Here is a 19,675-nt window from a genome sequence, read left to right as displayed (position 1 = left end):
GTTTTGTTAATGGACATGTAATCTGAGGCATGTTTCCATTTTGTTTACTTTAAAAAATTGACATAAATGTGATCAGCCTTCTAGAACCGAAACGATGATACGTTGTAAGCGTTGTAAGAATTATGAATATATTACAACAGTAGAAACTATAGATTGCCAGCTATGAAAATATCGGTTTTATATACTTTGAACGAGAAAAACTGAAATCGGAAGAATATAGAGAGAAATCGTAAGGCGTATTTTAGACGCTGATTTCGTACGCCTTACGCCAAAATTGAAGGGGTTGGCAGCTCTGCATATACAACAAAACTTAATTTTTCAAATAATTGCCAAGTTAAGTACATGAGCACTGCTTACCTTCTAGCCCTCCGTCCCCGATCCTACAGAACTCTACTGACAGGTGGTTCAGCGTCTCATTCTTTGCCAGACCCTGTGTTATGAAAAAGAAAAATATTCTATGATTTGATTCGAACATATTTTATTATGTACTGGTAATGAAACATAAATGGATTGGGCAGCAGGCATTGCCTAGATTAGCCCTCTACACACAAATATTCTTTGATCTGAAATGAATCAAGCAAAACTATTATTAAAATTGGTATCAATAAAACTTTGTTGCTTTTGACTGTTTGATACATGAAAGATTTTGAAGAGCATAAGAGTTATTTCCCTTTAAACTCAATTCTTACAGCTGTCCAAAATACATGAAAGTATTAAGAAACTTGGTTCTTTTTGTTCACTCTCTCTGGGAACAACCAGGATTTCAGGTAAAGAAATAGAGAATATTCAATGTTTTGTAGTTGAATATGGAATTTATTTCATGAATGGGACAGAATTTTTTGATATTTTCACGAGTGCAAAGCACGAGTGAAAATATCAAATCAAAAGCCTGAAAGGCTTCAATGGCGTCGAACAAGAAAAACAATTTCAGAAGATCTGAAGATATGTCAAGTGAGTGACTCCGGTAACATAATAATGAAATAAAAATAGTTTTAACACAAATACAGTCTAGGGCCTTATGTCCTGGTCCGAATGAAGCAGGGTTCGAATTGACCAGACATCGTCAGAAATGTTCATGCTCAATATCAATCTAATTTCTTTTCCTATGAAGGGCTTCATAAATTTATATATTATTCTTTCTAATTGCCATGTCAGGGCGTTGTTCTGCAGTATAGTGATTGCATCTAAACTACAACCATGACTCTACTGTTACAAATACGATCGACCTACGATAGGGCGCTGTAAACAAATGGAGGAAATGGATAAATACAGTATTACTAGTCAATATCAATGGCTGTTCGGATAAAATTGGACAGAAGATTGAAAAAGTAAAGCTAAGATTAAGAAATTCAATCTTAATAGTCTTGTAGTATTCATGATTATTTTGTAATTATTTTACCGTCTTTAAGGTTGTTTGTATTACAGTAATCGGTCCCAAAATGTTATTCATGTCATTCGACGCACCCTCTCTGTAGAAATTCATCCGCAACAACCATAACATTTTTCTTGCATAAAAATTAAACATAATATCGTTGTTTTGTAGCAGAATTAATTGAAAATACAATTGACGTTATTTCATATTCAAGCTATTATTCATTGTGAATGTTTTAAAAGAAATTGGTTTACAGATTTTGCTATTTTCTATTGCCGTTGCATCCACTGACACATTCGGTAGCGTAAATCTGACCGATCACTAGATGACGATCGAGCTTCGCTCGACGCCATAAAAATCCTGTCTCAAGAGTGAAATAAATTCCATATTCAACTACAAAACATTGAATTTTCTGTTTATTACATTTTTGAAAAGTTTCTTAGATTTTTTCTTTGCCTCTGTCTTTTTGTAATACATTGTACAGTCATAAGCTACATGACATCATAGTTGAGCGGTTGAGACGTCATATCTAAGTGAGGTGAAAACATTGTAAACATGGATTTATCAACATATTACGGGTAATTTTTACAGTTTCATTCTCTGTCAGAATGATTTATTAATTTCTTTCTATCTTATTTCAGGTCAAGGAAGATTTTTTTACAACACTCTCCATTATGGGAAGGAAAATCGAGAGTTTTACCGCACTTTTGATATTTGTCACACTGTGACAGGATATCATTTTTATTCAATGAATAAATTACAGTATTTCACTGGTAAAAATGTAATAAAACCCCTGTATTTTAGACAAACGCCTTCTTAATGTTTACTGAGTGATCATTTCAAAAGGAAAACCCTTCTTATTTTAGACAAAGACCTATTTATATGTGTATTGCATGCACATTTTAAATGAAAAATCCATGTAATTTTGGACATGGACCTAATTGCAAATTTTCTAAGTGTATATTTCAAGAGGAAAAACTTGTTAATTTAGACTGAGACCTAATCTTCATGCTTACTAAGTGTACTTTTCAGAGGAAAAATCCCTGTAAATTTTTTTACACAGTGGTGTACCTTGATGAGTGTCTGTAGGTCCCTCTCCCTGAGGGGTAGTCCCTGGAGCTCCAGACAGGCCAGTGTGGGGGTACACATCAGGCACTCCTTCAGGGCCTTACACAGTCTGTAGGTGATCTCCTTAGACCTGATAGATGGCATCTTACGCTTCTCTATCAACGCTTTCTTCTCTGTACCAACAAGAAACACAAGTTGTGAGCTCGACTTTTTAAAAATGAATGTATCTCACTTCATCTTTAAAAATTTTTTTGATTGCCTTCCCTGATCTACTGGCTAAATTCAATACTTTTTTTTATAACATACAATATTTTTTTTCTTGAATTTCCTCACCATCAATATGTATGTTGAAATTTTCTGGGGAAAAAAAAATTTCTCACCTACCTTCCGAAGCATTTTTTTTTTTAAACTCAGAATCAGGACATGGCAAACAAACTTTATTTCAAAGATGGCCTCTTACGAACTGCCTGACTTTATTTATTAATGTACAGAAGTTCTTACATAATTTCATATGATATCTCATACGATTTGTGGTTAATTGACCATATATAACAAGCACTCACCATTTTCCTCTGATGGTGGGGTGTAGTAACTCCGTATTGCAATAAACTCCAGACTTTTGTTGATCTTCATTGTGTTCAAGATTGGAGCCCAGTCATTCACTCTGATTAAAAATTATAAACATCATTTAGATCACAATTAACTTTGTTATTTCATTGCTGCAATTTAATCTGCAAAACTACATGACTATATGTGCATTATATTTTTGTTTTCAAAACATCAATTTTTTAAAGAAAATATTACAAGTAAAAACTTGGTTTACAATTCTTTTTACTAGGCAGAGTAGCGGAACTTAATATTATTTTCATGATAATAAAATAATACTTAACCTATCTATGAAGTGTGGATTATTTCAAAGTTAACATACACAACACCACCTTTTTTTCTATCTCTAAACAGTGACATTTCAAAACTCAAAGTTGCCATGGTACTATTGTACTTGCTCTTTTAATAGATAACTTTAACAAAACATGACCTATTTGTACTCACCTGACCCTGTCTCCATTAATGTCAAGGACACCTTGTGCCAGGTGAGCCTTAACAGCAGGAAGGGGGCAGGAGTCCTGCATGGCACACAGGTTGTCATAGTGACTCTCAAAGTCGTATGCCCCCCGCTGTCGAATCTGTACACTCTCAATCACCATGGTGGAACTAAACTGGACCTTTGCTCCTTATATACCTGAAAATATTGGACATATACAATTTAGGTATGATTTTTGAAGGCCTACGTTATCCATACATAATTTTTAGCATTTATGAATGTTCTGCATCTAATGAATTCAAATTCAGGTTCCAAAATAGTAAACATAAACAATCAAAAAAAAAAATGAAAATCACTTTTTGATAATTATGTAATACATCTTTAATATATGAAGATAGAACATCCTGTACCAAAACGATATAGTCTTACAGATTCGTTAAATGATATTTATTCTGTGTGTTGGCAATGTAGTAAATATTGAGCAAGGGTAGACAACTTTGGTGTATGCGACTTAAAGGTTTTTAATGTCAAAATTGCATGAATACTGGAAGCAATTAAAAAAAGTTGAGAAAATGTGGAGATTTTTTTGTTGCCTGCAGAGCAGAGTAACACTTAGAAATCATTGTATGTCTGTCCATCCATCTGTCACACCCTATATATCCAGAACTGGAAGAGGTATGGATTTGATTTTTAAGACTTTTGACCTACTCTTCATAATAGTTTGTTGTGACAATATATAGCACATTTTTGACATTTTTAAAGAGGTAAGTCTACGCCAGTCTTCACGAAAACTTTTCAAACTAACTGGCCAGTCGGACCAGTGAACTTAGTTACAAAATTTACTGGCCCACCAAAATTTTTACTGGCCCCTTAATTAAAAAGTAAAATGAATACATTTTCATAACTGTAAATTTATACACGTTTACGTACTTCAACTTTTGAAATGCCGCCATTTTTCGTCCTTTGTCGCGTTTCGGTAAGTTGTTCGTTGGAAATTCGCACATTTTACGTACTAGTTAATAGTTACTAGCTAGTTGCAGTTGTTACGTAATACATCCATGTTAAAATAGGGTTATAATAGTACGATTCAACAACACGTGCTTGTTCTTTTTATTTTATATATTAATGAAATTTACGCAAATAAGTCAGTTAAAATCAATTTTGACTGTGTATGATTTTTATAATCAACAAGCCCATCGGACTTCTTGAATTTTGATTTTCACTGACCCGACATCAAAATTCACTGGCCTCGGTCTTTGGACCAGTGAGTTTTCGTGAGGACTGCTACGCTATAAATACTATGTGCATTGTTTGCCATATAAACATTAGGAAAAATACCACGGTCCACTTTGCACAAATTTTTAGGGAAGGGGCATGCAAAATTGAAAAAATCACTATGATAGCTACCAGTAAAGTATATCAATAACTATTCTCAAAAAAGTATTCCCCCTTTTCTAAAATGCTAGTAGCAGACAAGATATGTTCCTTAATTGGAACACGCTTAGCATTTTTCATATTGATTTTTTGGAGGAGGGAAAACTTGTAGGCATATAAAACTAAAGAAGGCTAGGTTTAATTTTGAATTATTTTCAATGCTTCTCCTACTGTATCCTCTAAAGTTGTGTTGCAGTGAATCCACTTCATTTTACTACATGGCAACTTTACATTACAAGATGTATTTTTTTGTTGAGAGCTTGTCCAAGGGCATTGGTGAGATTCTATGTAACTTGTAAGTAATGTATTTATTTTTGTATTTTTTACAGTCTGCAGCTAGCAGGTCCAGCACAATCTCTTGATTACGCTATATAGCTTTAAAAAGCTATATAGCTTTATTAAGCTATTCAGAATAGCTTGATAAAGCTATTTATATGCAGTTTTTCACAAATCCTTTTTTTGAAAGAAATAAACAAAAAGTCGCAAGTATTTGACTATTCATATATGTATTATGGACTACCAAAAATACAACCTAAATCATAGAAAATTCTTACATTGCTGCTGTTGAATACTTTAAGCAAAATAAAAATTTCCATTGTTTGAGTAACTGTGTGTTCGGTGAAGCATGGGTAAGTATGATTGCTTCTCATTGTGCTGAACTGTTACTAATCAATTATCCTGTTGGCCACAACTGGCTTCTTTTATACTTTCATTCAAGAAATAACTGTATTGTCACTCATCAATAGCCCCAAAACTTTTAAATCTTTGAGTGCAAAGTCTCTTAAGGAGACGCAATTTGGTGAGTAATTTTTACATGCATTGTATTCAGAAGAAAACAAAGTTTAATATTTCCACTGCACTTAGGTGCGACTTTTTGCACATGTTGAAAAAATAACACATTTGAGAAAAAAGTCTGAGAAAATAGCTTAATCAAGCTATTCTGAATAGCTTAATAAAGCTTTATAGCTAAATCAAGCTATATAGCTTAATCAAGACATTGTGCCCGACCTGGCTAGTTTTATGCTACATCTATAACCCCTATCAGATGCTTTTTCCCCCCATCTAATTATAAAGTCTTTTACATATATATCCAAGTAATCTTCGAGGAAGAAACAAGTGGTTTACAATAAAGAGTTAAGTTATTCAGGAAAACACAGATCTCGATTTACACTGACAATATCCTGACATAAAATCATGTCTGAGCTCGTTGGAAAAAATTATCAGGTGAAATATTTTGTGACTGATGAATGCTAAGTGGAGACTTGCAAACTTTACACTTATTTACACAAATATTTTCCTTTGAAAGAGTTTGTCAATCTTGCAAAACCTTCGTATGATAAAGCATACCAAGTTACATGATTTCCATTCAAACTCCTTCTGTTCGGCCGCCTTTTGTTTACAACCGGAAGTGAAAGAAATTCTAAAACCTAGAGCAAAACTGAGAATGTTCCGTGAACAAAAAAATTAGATTGTTGATTTGTTTGTTTCTTTGCAAATAACTTGTATTATTCTATCCTCGGTAATAAAAAAAAAGATAATAAAAAAATCGGTACAATACGCTCTTTTTAAAGAATATCATTCTTTTTGTACAAAAAAAAAATGCTTTGTAAAAATGATAATGATTTTAAGGACAGATGATACATACAAAAAATGGATGTCTGGATTGGTATATATTTTTTTACCTAATTTCATTGAAAATGATGCAAATAATAAATTTCTAGAATATAAAGAATTTGTAAACCTTCTGTGATGTTCAAAATTCTGCCTCTCTGAAACCATCCTTATTAGTCTATACAAATATTTTCCCATTAGAATATCATTTTAAAGAATTAAAAACTTCGCGGTGAAAGATATTCATTTTACTCATTAACACATGAATCGGGTTGTTAATTTTAAATTTTTTGACAAAAGTTTGTTTGTATCATCTGTCCTTAAAAAGTGCTAGGCCTAATATTTCAGTAACTTTCTATTTTTACATAGGGACAAACTCACACAATATGATTAAACTTCATATAACTCTAAGAGGCAGAAGTATATATCCCTGTTCTTGTCCCCCGCTTTAGCAAAAGCGAGGGGACATTAATTTTAATATCATCAATTTGTCCGTCTGTCAGTTTGTCCGTCGGTCACGAAAACTTTAACATTTACAAGTGTGTGTTGCCTTTTGAATGAAAAGAAATCAAGGCATTCATATTTCATATGTACATTACCCGTCACAAACCTTTCCAAATAGTATACGATGATATTTGACCCCGTGACATTGACTTTGAAGTTTGACCTACTTTTTGAAAAATGTTATCTTGCTTTGTAACCAGGGACATATATGCCTATACTAATATTAGGATATAGGTCCCTGTTATAACTTTTGATTGAGAGATGGAGATCTAGACCCCTTGACTTCATATTTGACCTAATTTTTAAAAAAAGAAATAACTTTTGGTATATATTTATTTTTGAAAGACATATGTTAGGGCATTCGTATTTGGTTAACACAATATGCCATAAATAATGTCATCTCCAAAAGCGGGGGACAACAATTCTTTGAATTAGCTTGTTTTTAATTGCAATCTTGGTGATTTTTTTTCTAGATATGCAGGCGCGTAGCCAGGCGTACGTTTGTACGCACAAACGTCCACATCATTTTCCAAAACAAACAAAAAACAAAAAAACAAAAAAAAAAACAAAAAAAAGGAAAAAAAAAAAAGAAAGAAAGAGAGGAGAGCAAGTCAGGCGTAATATTGTAAAGCGTACTCATCATTTTTTCAAAATATTAGTAAATAATTTCAAAAATAAAAAAAGAAACAATTTAGAATTAACGATAAAAAAACAAATGAAAATCAGCAGAATCAGTTTTAGGGGGAAATACGATATTATACACCTCACTGAAATCAAAAGATATTCCCGGATTTTGGTTAACTAGCGAATATTGCTGATTTTTTTTTTTCTCAGGTGTATAATTACATTCTTGAAGAGTTTCTCTATTGTAGATGTCACACAATAAAACCCCAGTCGGTTCCCTTAAAACAAACAATAATTTTATTTAATGCCAAAAATTTCAATTTCTATAAATGGAAATTAACTTCCAACCGCAATGCTTAACTTCTGTAACGATACACCCCCCCCCCCATTTTAATATAATATCGGATTCATGCGAGAATTCAAAAATCATAATTCGGCATTATAAATGAACATAAAAAATCGAAAAAAATAAATATTGACATCAGTAACACTACCAGTAGTATATTTTAGGCCTACATGTTTTTTTTTTATATTTAATTGTCGCAAAAAGTTTAAGATACCAGATTTGTGAATACCGGTATTTAATTTAAAATGTATAAAATGTACATAGGTAATATGCAAGAAAATGCGTCGAAAAGAATTCTTCTGTCTTTGTTATTTTGAATCTTTAGAGATGTATTTTTAATATGAATGTAAGCCTGATTATCAGTCAATTAAGTCTGTCTAAACCAGTCAACCAATCTAACCGACTACTGTATGGTACCATACGTATTTTGTCGAGCTTCAAAAGTCTAAAATTATTTTAGTGGGTTAACTTTTGGACAGATCTTTTCTAATTGACTGTTCGCATTTTTTTTTTACAAGGAAAGAACAGACCTTAAATGTGGCTGCGTAACAAACTGAAAAAGTGAGAAGGGCTAAACATGCACATCGAAATTGTGAAAAATTCACCAGCTTCCGGGGGCGTAGCCCCCCGGGCCCCCACCAGGGCTTTGTCCTGGACACATTGGAGGCCTTAAGGCGGCCCCAATCCCCCAGCCTATCCAGGCGTCCACATCAAATGTACCCTGGCTACGCCCCTGATATGCGTATATATATACATGTAAATATGATCAACAATTCATCGCCAGCCAACAACTTTCTAACGTATCAAAAATTTTAAAATAGAAAGCTTTTCAAACGATTCAGGATTTGACTTAAATTTTATACGTCTTCCATTTAAAAAAGTGCTTGAAAATGAAAGGAAAGATGGATAAAAAAAAATTCCAGTGGTCAACTGGACTTGGACCCTAGCCAATTCTTGTCATTTTCTCTTCAAATAATTTACAAACATGTTTTCGTTGTGTCCCAATTGAATTTCCTCGGAAGCCCAATATAAACCTGGATAAAAATCTTCACTTCTTGTAAATAGTCTTAAAATTATTTGATAATTTCAAGGTCAGTGTCAAGGTCACTTGCTAAAATTATAAGGTAAAAATATTTTGAACGAGTGACGCTGATTAATATCATGCGTTGCTTGTGACAAATTGATCCACTGTAATATGATGGAAGGTACTAATTTTTGACCCTGTGTGTCCTTGAAAACTACATCGTAAATGTAAAGTTAACACAGGCAGACTAAGCGACATAGCCAATTCAGTGATCGATTTTGCATCCAACAGACCTTTCCCTCCAAAATACACGCTAATGTACACTAATATCTGCGTCAATTTCAACCAAATATTATATTAAAAAAAACAACAACAACAAAAATTCATGCACAAAATTTGAGAAAAATCACACTTTATTTGTTACAAGAGTAAGTACTTCATACAGATATGAAATTTATGGACTGTCTGTCTTCACTTTTTCTTCCCCGTGAACGTGACCTCGGGACAGAGTTTGGATCGGTCACTCTTCAGCACTGCCACCGCCTTACACCCGTCCTTTACCACCTCACAGTCCGGGGACAGGTCGCTAAAAGTCACCGCATTCCTGGAAAAGCATCACACGATTAATATGACTGGGGTGTTTCAACTTAACACGGATAAAAAAAAAAAAAAAATTACTTTTATGCAGACCTCATCAGTCTGTCTAGCTGTATGTCCGTTTGAATGTTTTTCTAGTTTTCCGTCCGTGTGTAGTCTTGCTTCAAGTTTGTCCGTTTGTATGTCTGTCTAGCAGAAAAGTTGTCCGATTGTATGTCTGTCCGTCTTTATATTTCTCTACCTGTATGTAAGTCTATCTGCAGTGTTCTACACAGTGTATATCTGTCTGGACAGCTATCTGTGTTATCAAAGAGAGAGCGAGAGAGAGAGAGGGGGGGGGGTTAGATCTAGAGAATATCATTAATTCAATTAAGTTTCTCAAATTGAAGTTGCAATTTGTATTCGAATTTAAAATGTTGTGTGGTTTTTCTTTTCTTGGGGAGGGGGTCTACTTACGCGCAGCAGGAGAGGAAGCCCCCTCCCAGACAGGTACACTCGTCACAGGTGACAGGGTCCTCAAAGTACTCCCCCGGCTCCAGCTCCTTACCGTCGTTATAACAACCTTTACAAAAAAAAGGAAAAAAGAAATCAGTATTTTGCGAAGTATAGCGAATTGAAGATCGTCATTTTATAAACTTTATACAATTTTATCTGAAGAAATGAAAGGATGGAAATAAGACAGAGTGGTCGATATCAAGATTTCTATAAACGGCGTGTAAATCATAAACACGGATCCCTAGAAATCAACTTCCAGAGACACATAAGGGTTCAGGTGCCTAGCGGAAGTACGCATCCCCTGTCAAGCGGTCCAATCCGCCGTGAGCCCTGTTTATTGATATGGTAGACGGATAATTTTGTATAAAGACAAAGGTTTAACAATTGGTATGAAAAAAATGAAATTTTTGCACCGGCACTTGTTTCGGAAATAATTTTTTAACCCATAGTGCCTGTGAATTTTTGTTACTATCTGGGGTGGGTCCTGATGTCGGTTTCCTTATGAAAATAATAGTTGTGAGAAAGTACACGTATTACATACATTCAACTACAATGACAATTGGCAATATACCCGGTTGACCTTCATGCATCCAAAAGGTTAAAGCAAATTAATGATGATGATCAGTTAATTAACCTTACCCCAGTTTTCGTTTGTTTTTCGGACGGTGCGGCATTGGCTTGAGACTAACTGAAGAAATCCACAACAAAATATCACAACGAAAACTCCCCTCATCTTGGTGGCATTCGAATGGCTTTACTTGTGAACTCGTACTACTAGATCATTAATAAGTGTCTGTAGTTTAATTATATGCCTCATTATGATGTATGGTTATCCCAGATGGTGGTATAATTACTCATGCCAATGTGTGTGGGTTACTTCTTTGAAGTACGTTGTTAGTATTTCGATAATCGTTCTCTGACGTGATGCAGTATATACCACAAAGTTCTACTTACTTCAAATAGTCCGAAATATCTGACGTTTTCCGGGCTTTTTGCAATTTTGATATTTTACGTGCCAGGAAAAACAACGTAAAGTATTAAAATCATACAATAGTCCGGAAACCGTCAGATATTTAGGACAAGTTTTCAAAACGATATCTTGACACGACTTATAATTGGATGTCTTAGTATATTAAAAAAAACACGGTATCTTGTATCAAAAGGAATGTTATATGGGGACATGCGGGGTTCTGAGCAGCAGCTATAGATTCCTCTGTTGATTTAGTTCGTAGTTTTATCTGTTGCATCATTACACGGATAAATATATCAATCTTGATGTAAAGAATTTCCCTCAGGGAGTATTCACTTTATATAAAATACCTCGTTTATCTCAATATCGACATAGTAATAAGTAATTAACTGTTAAGAATTCTGTGATGATATAATCAATATTAAAATACTTCTTTTTTTGTCATTCTGATTACGATTTTTTTATTCAAAAATGAAAGAAGAAACATCTTCAATAAAATTGTATTTTACTTCAAAGATACCGTTTTCAAAAGATACAGATCTTCAAAAAAAATGAATTTATGGCAAATCTAAGTTAAAACAATTATGGGTAAAGGGAATCAAGATCAATATTTCAGTAGGAAAATATAATTTCATATCACATGCTTGTGATATTAATGAGTTTGCACTTGGTTCCATATGAGAAATCGGGACGTACTGACTGTACCCATAGGCGTACCCAGAGGTAGGGGGTCCGGCGTGAAGAGAGAGAGAGAGAGAGAGAGAGAGAGAGAGAGAGAGAGAGTTTGGGGGAAAAATTGGAACTAGGAATATGCTATCGTAGTCAAGAAATACTACTAGATTTCAACTCATCGTACAAGGCGTTGATGTCCAAATATTTTTCCAAATCGCCGCTTGTCTCAACTGAAAGAATTTTGAGATGACCCCAGTCACGATTTCTCTTTAGTATTTCATTTCTTTTATTACCAGAATTTGTCAATAATATCATATACTAAACACGAAGCATTGAAAAGGAGGGAGAATGACGGAGAATTCTCAAGAACAAGGTGTGGGATGGGGTTTTGTTCGGTTCTCCCCCCTCCCCTTTTTTTTTTAAAATAGAGATGTGCCTGTCCGCCTCTTTTGGAAACCAATGTAGACTAGGCGTTTAATTAAGACTATGCATGGCTATGATACAACTAAGTTGTTCACACAATTCATTTACCACTGTCAGTAACCTTTAACTGAGTAACTGTGTACGTCCCCGCCACTGCTATGTCTGTGATCCGCCCATCGCCTTTCACATAAAAATAATGATTAGTGAATTAGGGGAATGTTTTTATCTGATTTTGCTGTAATTTTATAGATTATTTTATTAAAATATAATGTTTACACATGGGACAAATATAACAAAACAAATATTTTGGACATTTTTATATATTTTTAATTCACCAATCAGATTCGTGTTTTTCTTCACTTCCGATTAGTCAGTCAAAATGGAGAGCACAGGAAATTGATTTTCGCAAACAAAAACAAAATATATTCCACCTAAATAACAGCAAACGGTAGGTTTATACTTAGCTGTTAGGCCATTTAAAACTTATTTTCTCACATATTTGTTGAGAGAGGTAAGAAATTGAGACGAAATCATCGTAAAAATCTACACAAAATTTTGTTTTATTTGGGGGCAAAAACAGTGTGTCATCAAGGAAGATTAAAATATTCCACGATTCTTCTCTGTCACTTAGCTTACAGTAATGTCTGCGTTTGTCTGATTGAAATCTGGGGAAGGATTTAGATCTGCAGTTTTAATAACTACATGACTGCTTTATATATATTGTTAAGTTATGTCGATACTGAAGTAAACAGGAGAGAGAACAAAGGAGCATGCCTTTGTGAAACCAATTTTTTTTTGACACATACAATTAGTCTACCATAATTTAAAAACCTATAGAACTGATTGATTTTCCATAGACATAGAGTAACAACAAAATAACACATTTTTAAAAATATACTTTCTTACTGTGTATATCAGGTCCAGCACAATCTCTTGATTAAGCTATATAGCTTTATAAAGCTATTCAAAATAGCTTGATAAAGCTATTTATATGCCGTTTTTCCCAAAAACGTTTTTTTTAAAAGAAATAAACAAAAAGTCGCAAGTATTTGACTATTCATATATGCACTGTGGACTATCAAAAATACAACCTAAATCATAGAAAGTTCTTACATTGCTGCTGTTGAATACTTTAAGCAAAATGTGAATTTCCATTGTTTGAGTAACTGTGTGTGCGGTGAGGCGTGGGTAACAGAGTTTTTGAAATAAAAAAAATTTTACTGGTCAAGTGGACCAGTGCTTTAGTGAAATTCACCGGTCCACACAAATATTCACTGGTCCATCAACAAACACATATTCAAAATAATAAAAAAAATTTTTAATTCCAGTTAGGCTTTAAAAAAATCGAAGGGTCAAATATCCCCGGACTGAATTAACCAGGTGTGATATTTTTGTAGACACCCAACATGGCTGCCTACCGCAGAAAACGAAGTTCAAAATGTGGGGGAAATGTTTAATGTAACAAAAATGATTAATATTTTAAAACTCTTTATATTCAAGGTAAATGATATGATTAGCAATTCCGTTGACATATGTTGCACCCCAAATAAAGCTACAATTAACATTTCTGTACAAATTGAATCAGCTGATTGATAAATCATGACTAACTGTCGTATTAAAGCCCTTGAGTTTATTCTTTCATACCCTTAAGACAATCTCACATAACTAAAATTCAGAGGTTAATAGGTTAAAATTCCGGAAAGATCCAATTTTTTTTACCGGTCCCTAGGACCGATTACATGAAGAAAATTACCGGACTTTTGAAATATTTACCAGTTTTGCCGGTGGGACCGGTGGATTTCAAAAACTCTGGGGTAAGTATGATTGCTTCTCATTGTGCTGAACTGTTACTAATCAATTATCCCGTTGGCCATAACTGGCCTCCTTTATAATTTCATTCAAGAAATAACTGTGTGGTCACTCATCAATAGCCCCAAAACTTTTAAAACTTTGAGTACAAAGTCTCTCAAGGAGACGCAATTTGGTGAGTGATTTTTAAATGCATTGTATTCAGAAGAGAACAAAGTTTAATATTTCCACTGCACCTAGGTGCGACTTTTTGCACATATTGAAAAAATAACACATTTGAGAAAAAAGTCTGAGAAAATAGCTTAATCAAGCTATTCTGAATAGCTAAATAAAGCTATATAGCTAAATCAAGCTATGTAGCTTAATCAAGAGATTGTGCTGGACCTGTATATGGTATATACAGATTTTTTATAATACATTGCTATTCTTGGATTTCCTTCAATAGGCAATTTTTTTTTTTTTAGCAGAACCGTCTATAAACCAACAAATCAAAAAATGACATTACTTCTTATTTCTCATCAGCTTATCCCAAGAACATAACCAGATAATCATGCTTGACCACAGTTTAATTTCATTACTATTTTTTGTAATACATTGCTATTCTTGGATTTCCTTCAGTATGCAATTTTTTTTTTAGCAGAACCGTCTATAAACCATCAAATCAAAAAATGACATTACTTCTTATTTCTCATCAGCTTATCCTATGGACATAAACCAGATAATCATGATTGACCACAGTTTAATTTCATTATGATTCTCACTGAATTAAGAATTCAACGGACTTGACTCAAAAGACAAATCAGTTATCGTAATGCAATATTCATCTTGCCATAGACTAGACATATTTTCTTTTTGTCTGATGACTTATCATAATATGTCACATAATGAGAGTAAAAGGACACCTCTATTACTAAGTAGAAATAAGCTTTATTTGACATTGAATACTCTAACTGTGGCAAAGACATAAGCTACCAAACACACCTTAGTAAGATTTTATGAACAAATGTAAACCATACATCATTGTACATATAGTGAAAGAGGGCGTGGGATGGACCCTTTAGGCCAAGCTTAAAAAATTCTTTGTTTGCAGTTGCCGACCTATAATTTTTAGACTGGGTCGGTAGGTAGGCATTCTTTTTTTTTTTTTTTTTAGAAAAAAAAATCAGATTTTTGTTAGATAACAATTAAAAGAGGTTTTCATACACCTACTAGACATGAATAAGCTCACCTCTTGTTATAAACTTCTGAATGATAAAAAAGTGTCAAAATTTGAGAACGAAACTGTTTCAATATTCTGAAAAATTAAAAAAAAAATCAAATTTCCAAATGGCTAAAAAAAAGTTTGGGTCGGGTGCATTTTCAGTGGGTCGGTCGGCAACTGCAAACAAACTTAATTTTATTTTAGGCCTTACTTGACAGTGCACTATCATATAATTAAGATTTTGTTGGAAATAAAATTTCACTTATCATTTTAATTGGATTTATTAGGGCTGTCACGGTTAACCGAAAACTCGGTTAACCGCTCCGAAATGGCATTCGGTTCGGTTCGAGTCAGGTTTTCCGGAATTCGGTTCGTTTTTTTTTATCTTTTATATAATACTAATTTGCTTGCAATACGCGTTGTGATTGGTTGTTTATTTCAATGAAGGGTTCTTTAACCAATGAAAATACAGGTAACATCGAAGACATTTAAACATGGCATACACATGTGGAAGGAAGTGTGGGAATACTTCACGTTTTGAATGTTTCAATTGTTTGAAACAGGATAACTGTAGTCAATAACTATATTTATTTTATTTTAAACGAGAAGTTTATTACTTTGTTTTTTTTTGTTACATTTAACAACTTGTTCTGTTGAATAAAATGGATAGAAATTTGTGTCAGCAAAATAGTACTTTCTACAATGTCCTTAATCCTTATTATCCTTTGATATAAATAAAGATGTTTTATTATGAAAACCGAACCGAAAAAACCGAAAACCGAGAATTTATTTTCTGAACCGAACCGAACCGAAAAATGTCTGAACCGTGGCAGCCCTAGGATTTATTAACAAAATTTTAACCCCAATTAACTTAAATGCAATTTTTACCCAGGTTTATACCAAGTGTTTTAAAAAAGAATTACAAAACTAAGCTACAAGATCATTTTAGATCACAAAGCCACAATGTATGTTGGAAAAATTGTTCCAGCGGTTCTGGAGAAGACAAGAAAATTGTGAAAAATTTTCTGTCTAAAGAAATGTTTTGTTTGTAACTCAGGGTTTAAAATGAAAGAAGCTGCTTGAACATTGGTCAAATTGATTTTCTTTGTGTTACAGGTGTCATGGAGCCTGCTGTTTTGTCCCCTGAACCTCCTCCATCCACATCCTGGGCCCCGGACAATCCGTTCACACAGCTCAAGTCAGAGGTAACTCACATCTACCAGGGAAATTATTACACATGTGTCAATGTTTCATTACCTTGTACAGGATTGTGTGCAATTTTACAGTTGATAGAAACTTTCTCTTAAAAATACATATCGCAAAGAATAGCAAGTACCAAAAGAGTGAATTTGAAAGACTAAATGCAAATTTGACAAATGAAAGCATAGATGATATATGCCAAAAATGGTTGAAATTGGTTCAGTGGTTTCAGAGAAGAAGATGAAATTGATTAAAAGTTAATGCACAATGGATGACGCACAAGGACAGATAGCAATAGGTCACCTGAGTATACTAACAAGTTGTGGATATTCTTACTTGCGTATTTTGAGTTGTATAGATTGAATTTCAAACCTTGATGATATTTATGTTGTATTTTTAACAGAGTGAAGGAAGTAAGCCGGGTTCTCCTCTCCTCGCGGACGAAGCCTCGCCTCTCCTTGTAGAAAATGGCCCCCTTTGTGGGCCCCTCCAGATACAGACAGAGGTACAAGCAGAGGTCATAGCTGAACAAACCATTGGTAAGTCTGGAGGGGGCTCATAATGATAATATATACAGACTTTAAATAATATACTGTAAAATCACATATTTTTCGTGGGGTCAAATTTTTCGAGGTTTGAGAATGAAATATTCGATTTTTAGGATTTGATTAAGTGGTTGGAGAAGTGTTGAGTAGTAATGCATATGAAATTTTACATTATCAAATTAAGTAGGGCTGGGTATTGGCCCGAGATTTCGTATTGCGATATATTGCGATATTTTAAAATGTATTGCGATATGTATTGCAATATTTTCAATGTAATATAAATGGCATTTTCTTACTACATTTACTTTAATTTACATGCAAAATGTACATAACTATGATAATTAACCAACACGAAAAAAAATCTTGTTGATTTCATTTAAGTTATGCTCTGAAATGTTCCCACAAAGCAACTTTTGACTCACTCTTTGGCTTAATATCAAAGTTTCATGTTTTTATATTTAATGACAAAAAATAAACATGGCATTGTATTGCAATATATTGAAATATCGATATTATTGCCCAGCCCTAAAATTAAGTTTGAAATATTTTTCATTTACCATATATGAATTATTATTGTGATTAGGCTTTTGTGCTATTTTCATCTGCACAATTATTGTTAAAAAATAAACATGGCAAGTCTAATCAGAAAATGTGATTTACACAAGCAGAATTGCATACATATTTACCAATTCTATTTAGTAATCACAAACAGAAGTAAGTACATATGTACCAAATTTATTTAGCTATCACTGAAGAAGAGGACAGCTGGAATGAGGACAGTGATGTTGTTTCCATGGAAACCATGTCATCTAATCCCACCCCTGTTCCAGGTATGAAGAGAGACTTTGATATTGCCTACATAAACATGATAAATTTATATATTGAATATCATGGATGGGTTCAAATGAATTGGAAATTTCTTTTTATGTTGTAAGTTTGCACTTCAAAATCATTAATTTTTGATCTCTATATATTCTTGCCGTCTGGGATTTGAGATAAGACTGTTTGATTAACTGTTGATCAAACTTTTCAAGTTCAAGTTCATTTATTCACTCAAAACCATTTCAAATATACATGGTACATGAGGACAATGAAAATTATTTACAGCATGTATAAAGGATGTATTCGCTTTAATAAAAGAATTGTCCTATAGGAGAGAACAATTTCCCGGAAAAAGTGACATTTAAAAATCAATCTTTATTTGTTGTTTTCTACCGTATATATGTCTAAATTTTTTTAATTTGTATTTTATACCTAAAATTTATTATTTACAACTTTACAAAACCTCCAAAGAAATTGATTTTTGCATGAATTTTGGCCTTGAAGAAGGGCAGGCCTGCCCCTAAATAAAATTGTGATATTTTGATAGGTTAGTATGTAAGGAAAAATTTAAGATAAGATTTTTTTAGGGGCACCCCTGCCCTGTAAATTCATACAAAAAAATAAGGAAACCAGATTTTCATAATCTGCTTTAAATTTATGCCAATCATTTATATAGTCAGACTAGCTCAGTTGATAAATGCGCTGACTTTTATTCTTTGGATGCTCTCTTTTTAAAGTCAGGGGTTCGAATCCACCTGGTACAACACTTATAAAGTTTTAAATTTCACCTTTTCAAAGACTATTTTAATTTTTTTATAGACTTGTATATTTTTCCTTCAATTTTCTATCCCTTATGCATGCACATTCTTGATATAAGAAACACTAAAGAGATATCAAATCGTAACAATTCAATGTACAGTTGTCAGTCAGGTGGAACGAACCTTAGTATATTAAAGCACAATTTCTCCGAGGACAAGAATAACTCACTGTGTGTTACAAAATAAGGGTGTTCTGTATTGAGCTGCGATGAATTGCAATTGTATGTATTCCTTAGAATTTAATCACATTGATTTTGGCTACATATTTCAATAAATGCACTCCCTTGGATTTCATTTAGGCCTTTATAATTTGCACACATTAATGACAAGTTTTTATTATATCCACGGATAAATAGCCTGGACATAAAGAATATAATTTCAGAGACAGTAGACATTACCTTTATGTACAATGAGAAGTAAAGACAAATGTCAATTATTACATTTGGAGATAACAAACTCAGAAAATCAATAAAAAGGGTTCCTCCTATCTCTGCTCACTGAAATAAAGATTTAGGAAAAACAAAGCTTTATATGTATTCAGCCTAATGTCATTAATCAGAACGGAAATCGACAAGCTTTTTGTAGAGAATAAAACCAAGCCCGGTCCTATAGGTCAGATCCCTATTTATAATGAAGTGATCCTTTAGGTCAGAGTTAAAAGTATATGATATACATAATCAGAAATGAAAAGGGAGAGAAAAAAAAAGAAAAAGGTAATGACACATGTAATATTGAAATAAATGAGGGGAAAAAATCACGGAGGACAGACTAAATCATATATTTTTAATATAAACTTACAGATTTTTTTTTTAATGTCTTAGCATCTTGTTTTGTCATCAGTTGAGAAAATTTAAGAATACCGGTATTTGGTCTAGTAAAGTAGTACTTGTTAATATACTTTTCCCTAATGTTTGACATTTTAAAATAAATGAATTATGTTACAACAAAGTGTATACTAATGTACCATAGAATGCATGTATCTGTATCAGCTGAACTTCAGTATCTTGAACAGTAATCTCGTATAGCATGGACGTGTAAAAGTGATTTAAAGTCCCAAGCACTTATTCTTTAAGTACCCTTGAAATCTCGAAGCATTTT

At 33.2% G+C, this 19,675-nt stretch overlaps 3 protein-coding genes across 5 annotated transcripts in view; 1 reads left to right on the top strand and 2 right to left on the bottom strand.

Annotated features, from left to right (window-relative positions):
* LOC134246977 (centrosomal protein of 78 kDa-like) overlaps positions 1-6,334 on the bottom strand; it is a 45,624-nt gene extending 39,290 nt beyond the window's left edge. Inside the window, exons 1-5 of the mRNA XM_062729326.1 lie at positions 6,264-6,334; positions 3,491-3,680; positions 3,004-3,104; positions 2,444-2,613; positions 358-430 (exon numbers count right to left, since the gene is read on the bottom strand). Of these exons, the coding sequence (XP_062585310.1) occupies positions 358-430; positions 2,444-2,613; positions 3,004-3,104; positions 3,491-3,645 (499 nt within the window). The 5' untranslated portion in view covers positions 3,646-3,680; positions 6,264-6,334. The remainder of the gene's footprint in view (positions 1-357; positions 431-2,443; positions 2,614-3,003; positions 3,105-3,490; positions 3,681-6,263) is intronic.
* A 3,073-nt stretch (positions 6,335-9,407) lies between these two features.
* Positions 9,408-10,904, bottom strand: LOC134246954 (uncharacterized). Its single transcript, XM_062729300.1, has 3 exons — positions 10,757-10,904; positions 10,079-10,184; positions 9,408-9,629 (listed from the first exon to the last, which is right to left on the bottom strand). The coding sequence occupies exons 1-3, from the start codon at positions 10,848-10,850 to the stop codon at positions 9,497-9,499; spliced, it is 333 nt and encodes a 110-aa protein (XP_062585284.1). The 5' UTR covers positions 10,851-10,904; the 3' UTR covers positions 9,408-9,496.
* Positions 10,905-12,550: 1,646 nt separating this feature from the next.
* The window catches only part of LOC134246975 (E3 ubiquitin-protein ligase Arkadia-like), a 29,311-nt gene continuing 22,186 nt past the window's right edge, over positions 12,551-19,675 (top strand). For all 3 annotated transcript variants that reach the window (XR_009987744.1, XR_009987745.1, XM_062729324.1), the window contains exons 1-4: positions 12,551-12,630; positions 16,309-16,397; positions 16,796-16,931; positions 17,681-17,767. Coding sequence is in view for 1 of the 3 variants with exons in the window: in XM_062729324.1 (XP_062585308.1) it covers positions 16,314-16,397; positions 16,796-16,931; positions 17,681-17,767 (307 nt within the window). In the remaining 2 variants the exon portion in view is untranslated. The remainder of the gene's footprint in view (positions 12,631-16,308; positions 16,398-16,795; positions 16,932-17,680; positions 17,768-19,675) is intronic.

This window comes from Saccostrea cucullata, unplaced genomic scaffold, assembly GCF_032062105.1.
Source record: "Saccostrea cucullata isolate Sc308-1 unplaced genomic scaffold, CSIRO_AGI_Scuc_v1 ctg20, whole genome shotgun sequence".
Lineage (NCBI taxonomy): Eukaryota > Metazoa > Mollusca > Bivalvia > Ostreida > Ostreidae > Saccostrea > Saccostrea cuccullata.
The sequence above is the reverse complement of the archived record's forward strand: the minus strand, read 5'-3'. Positions and strand labels throughout refer to the sequence as shown.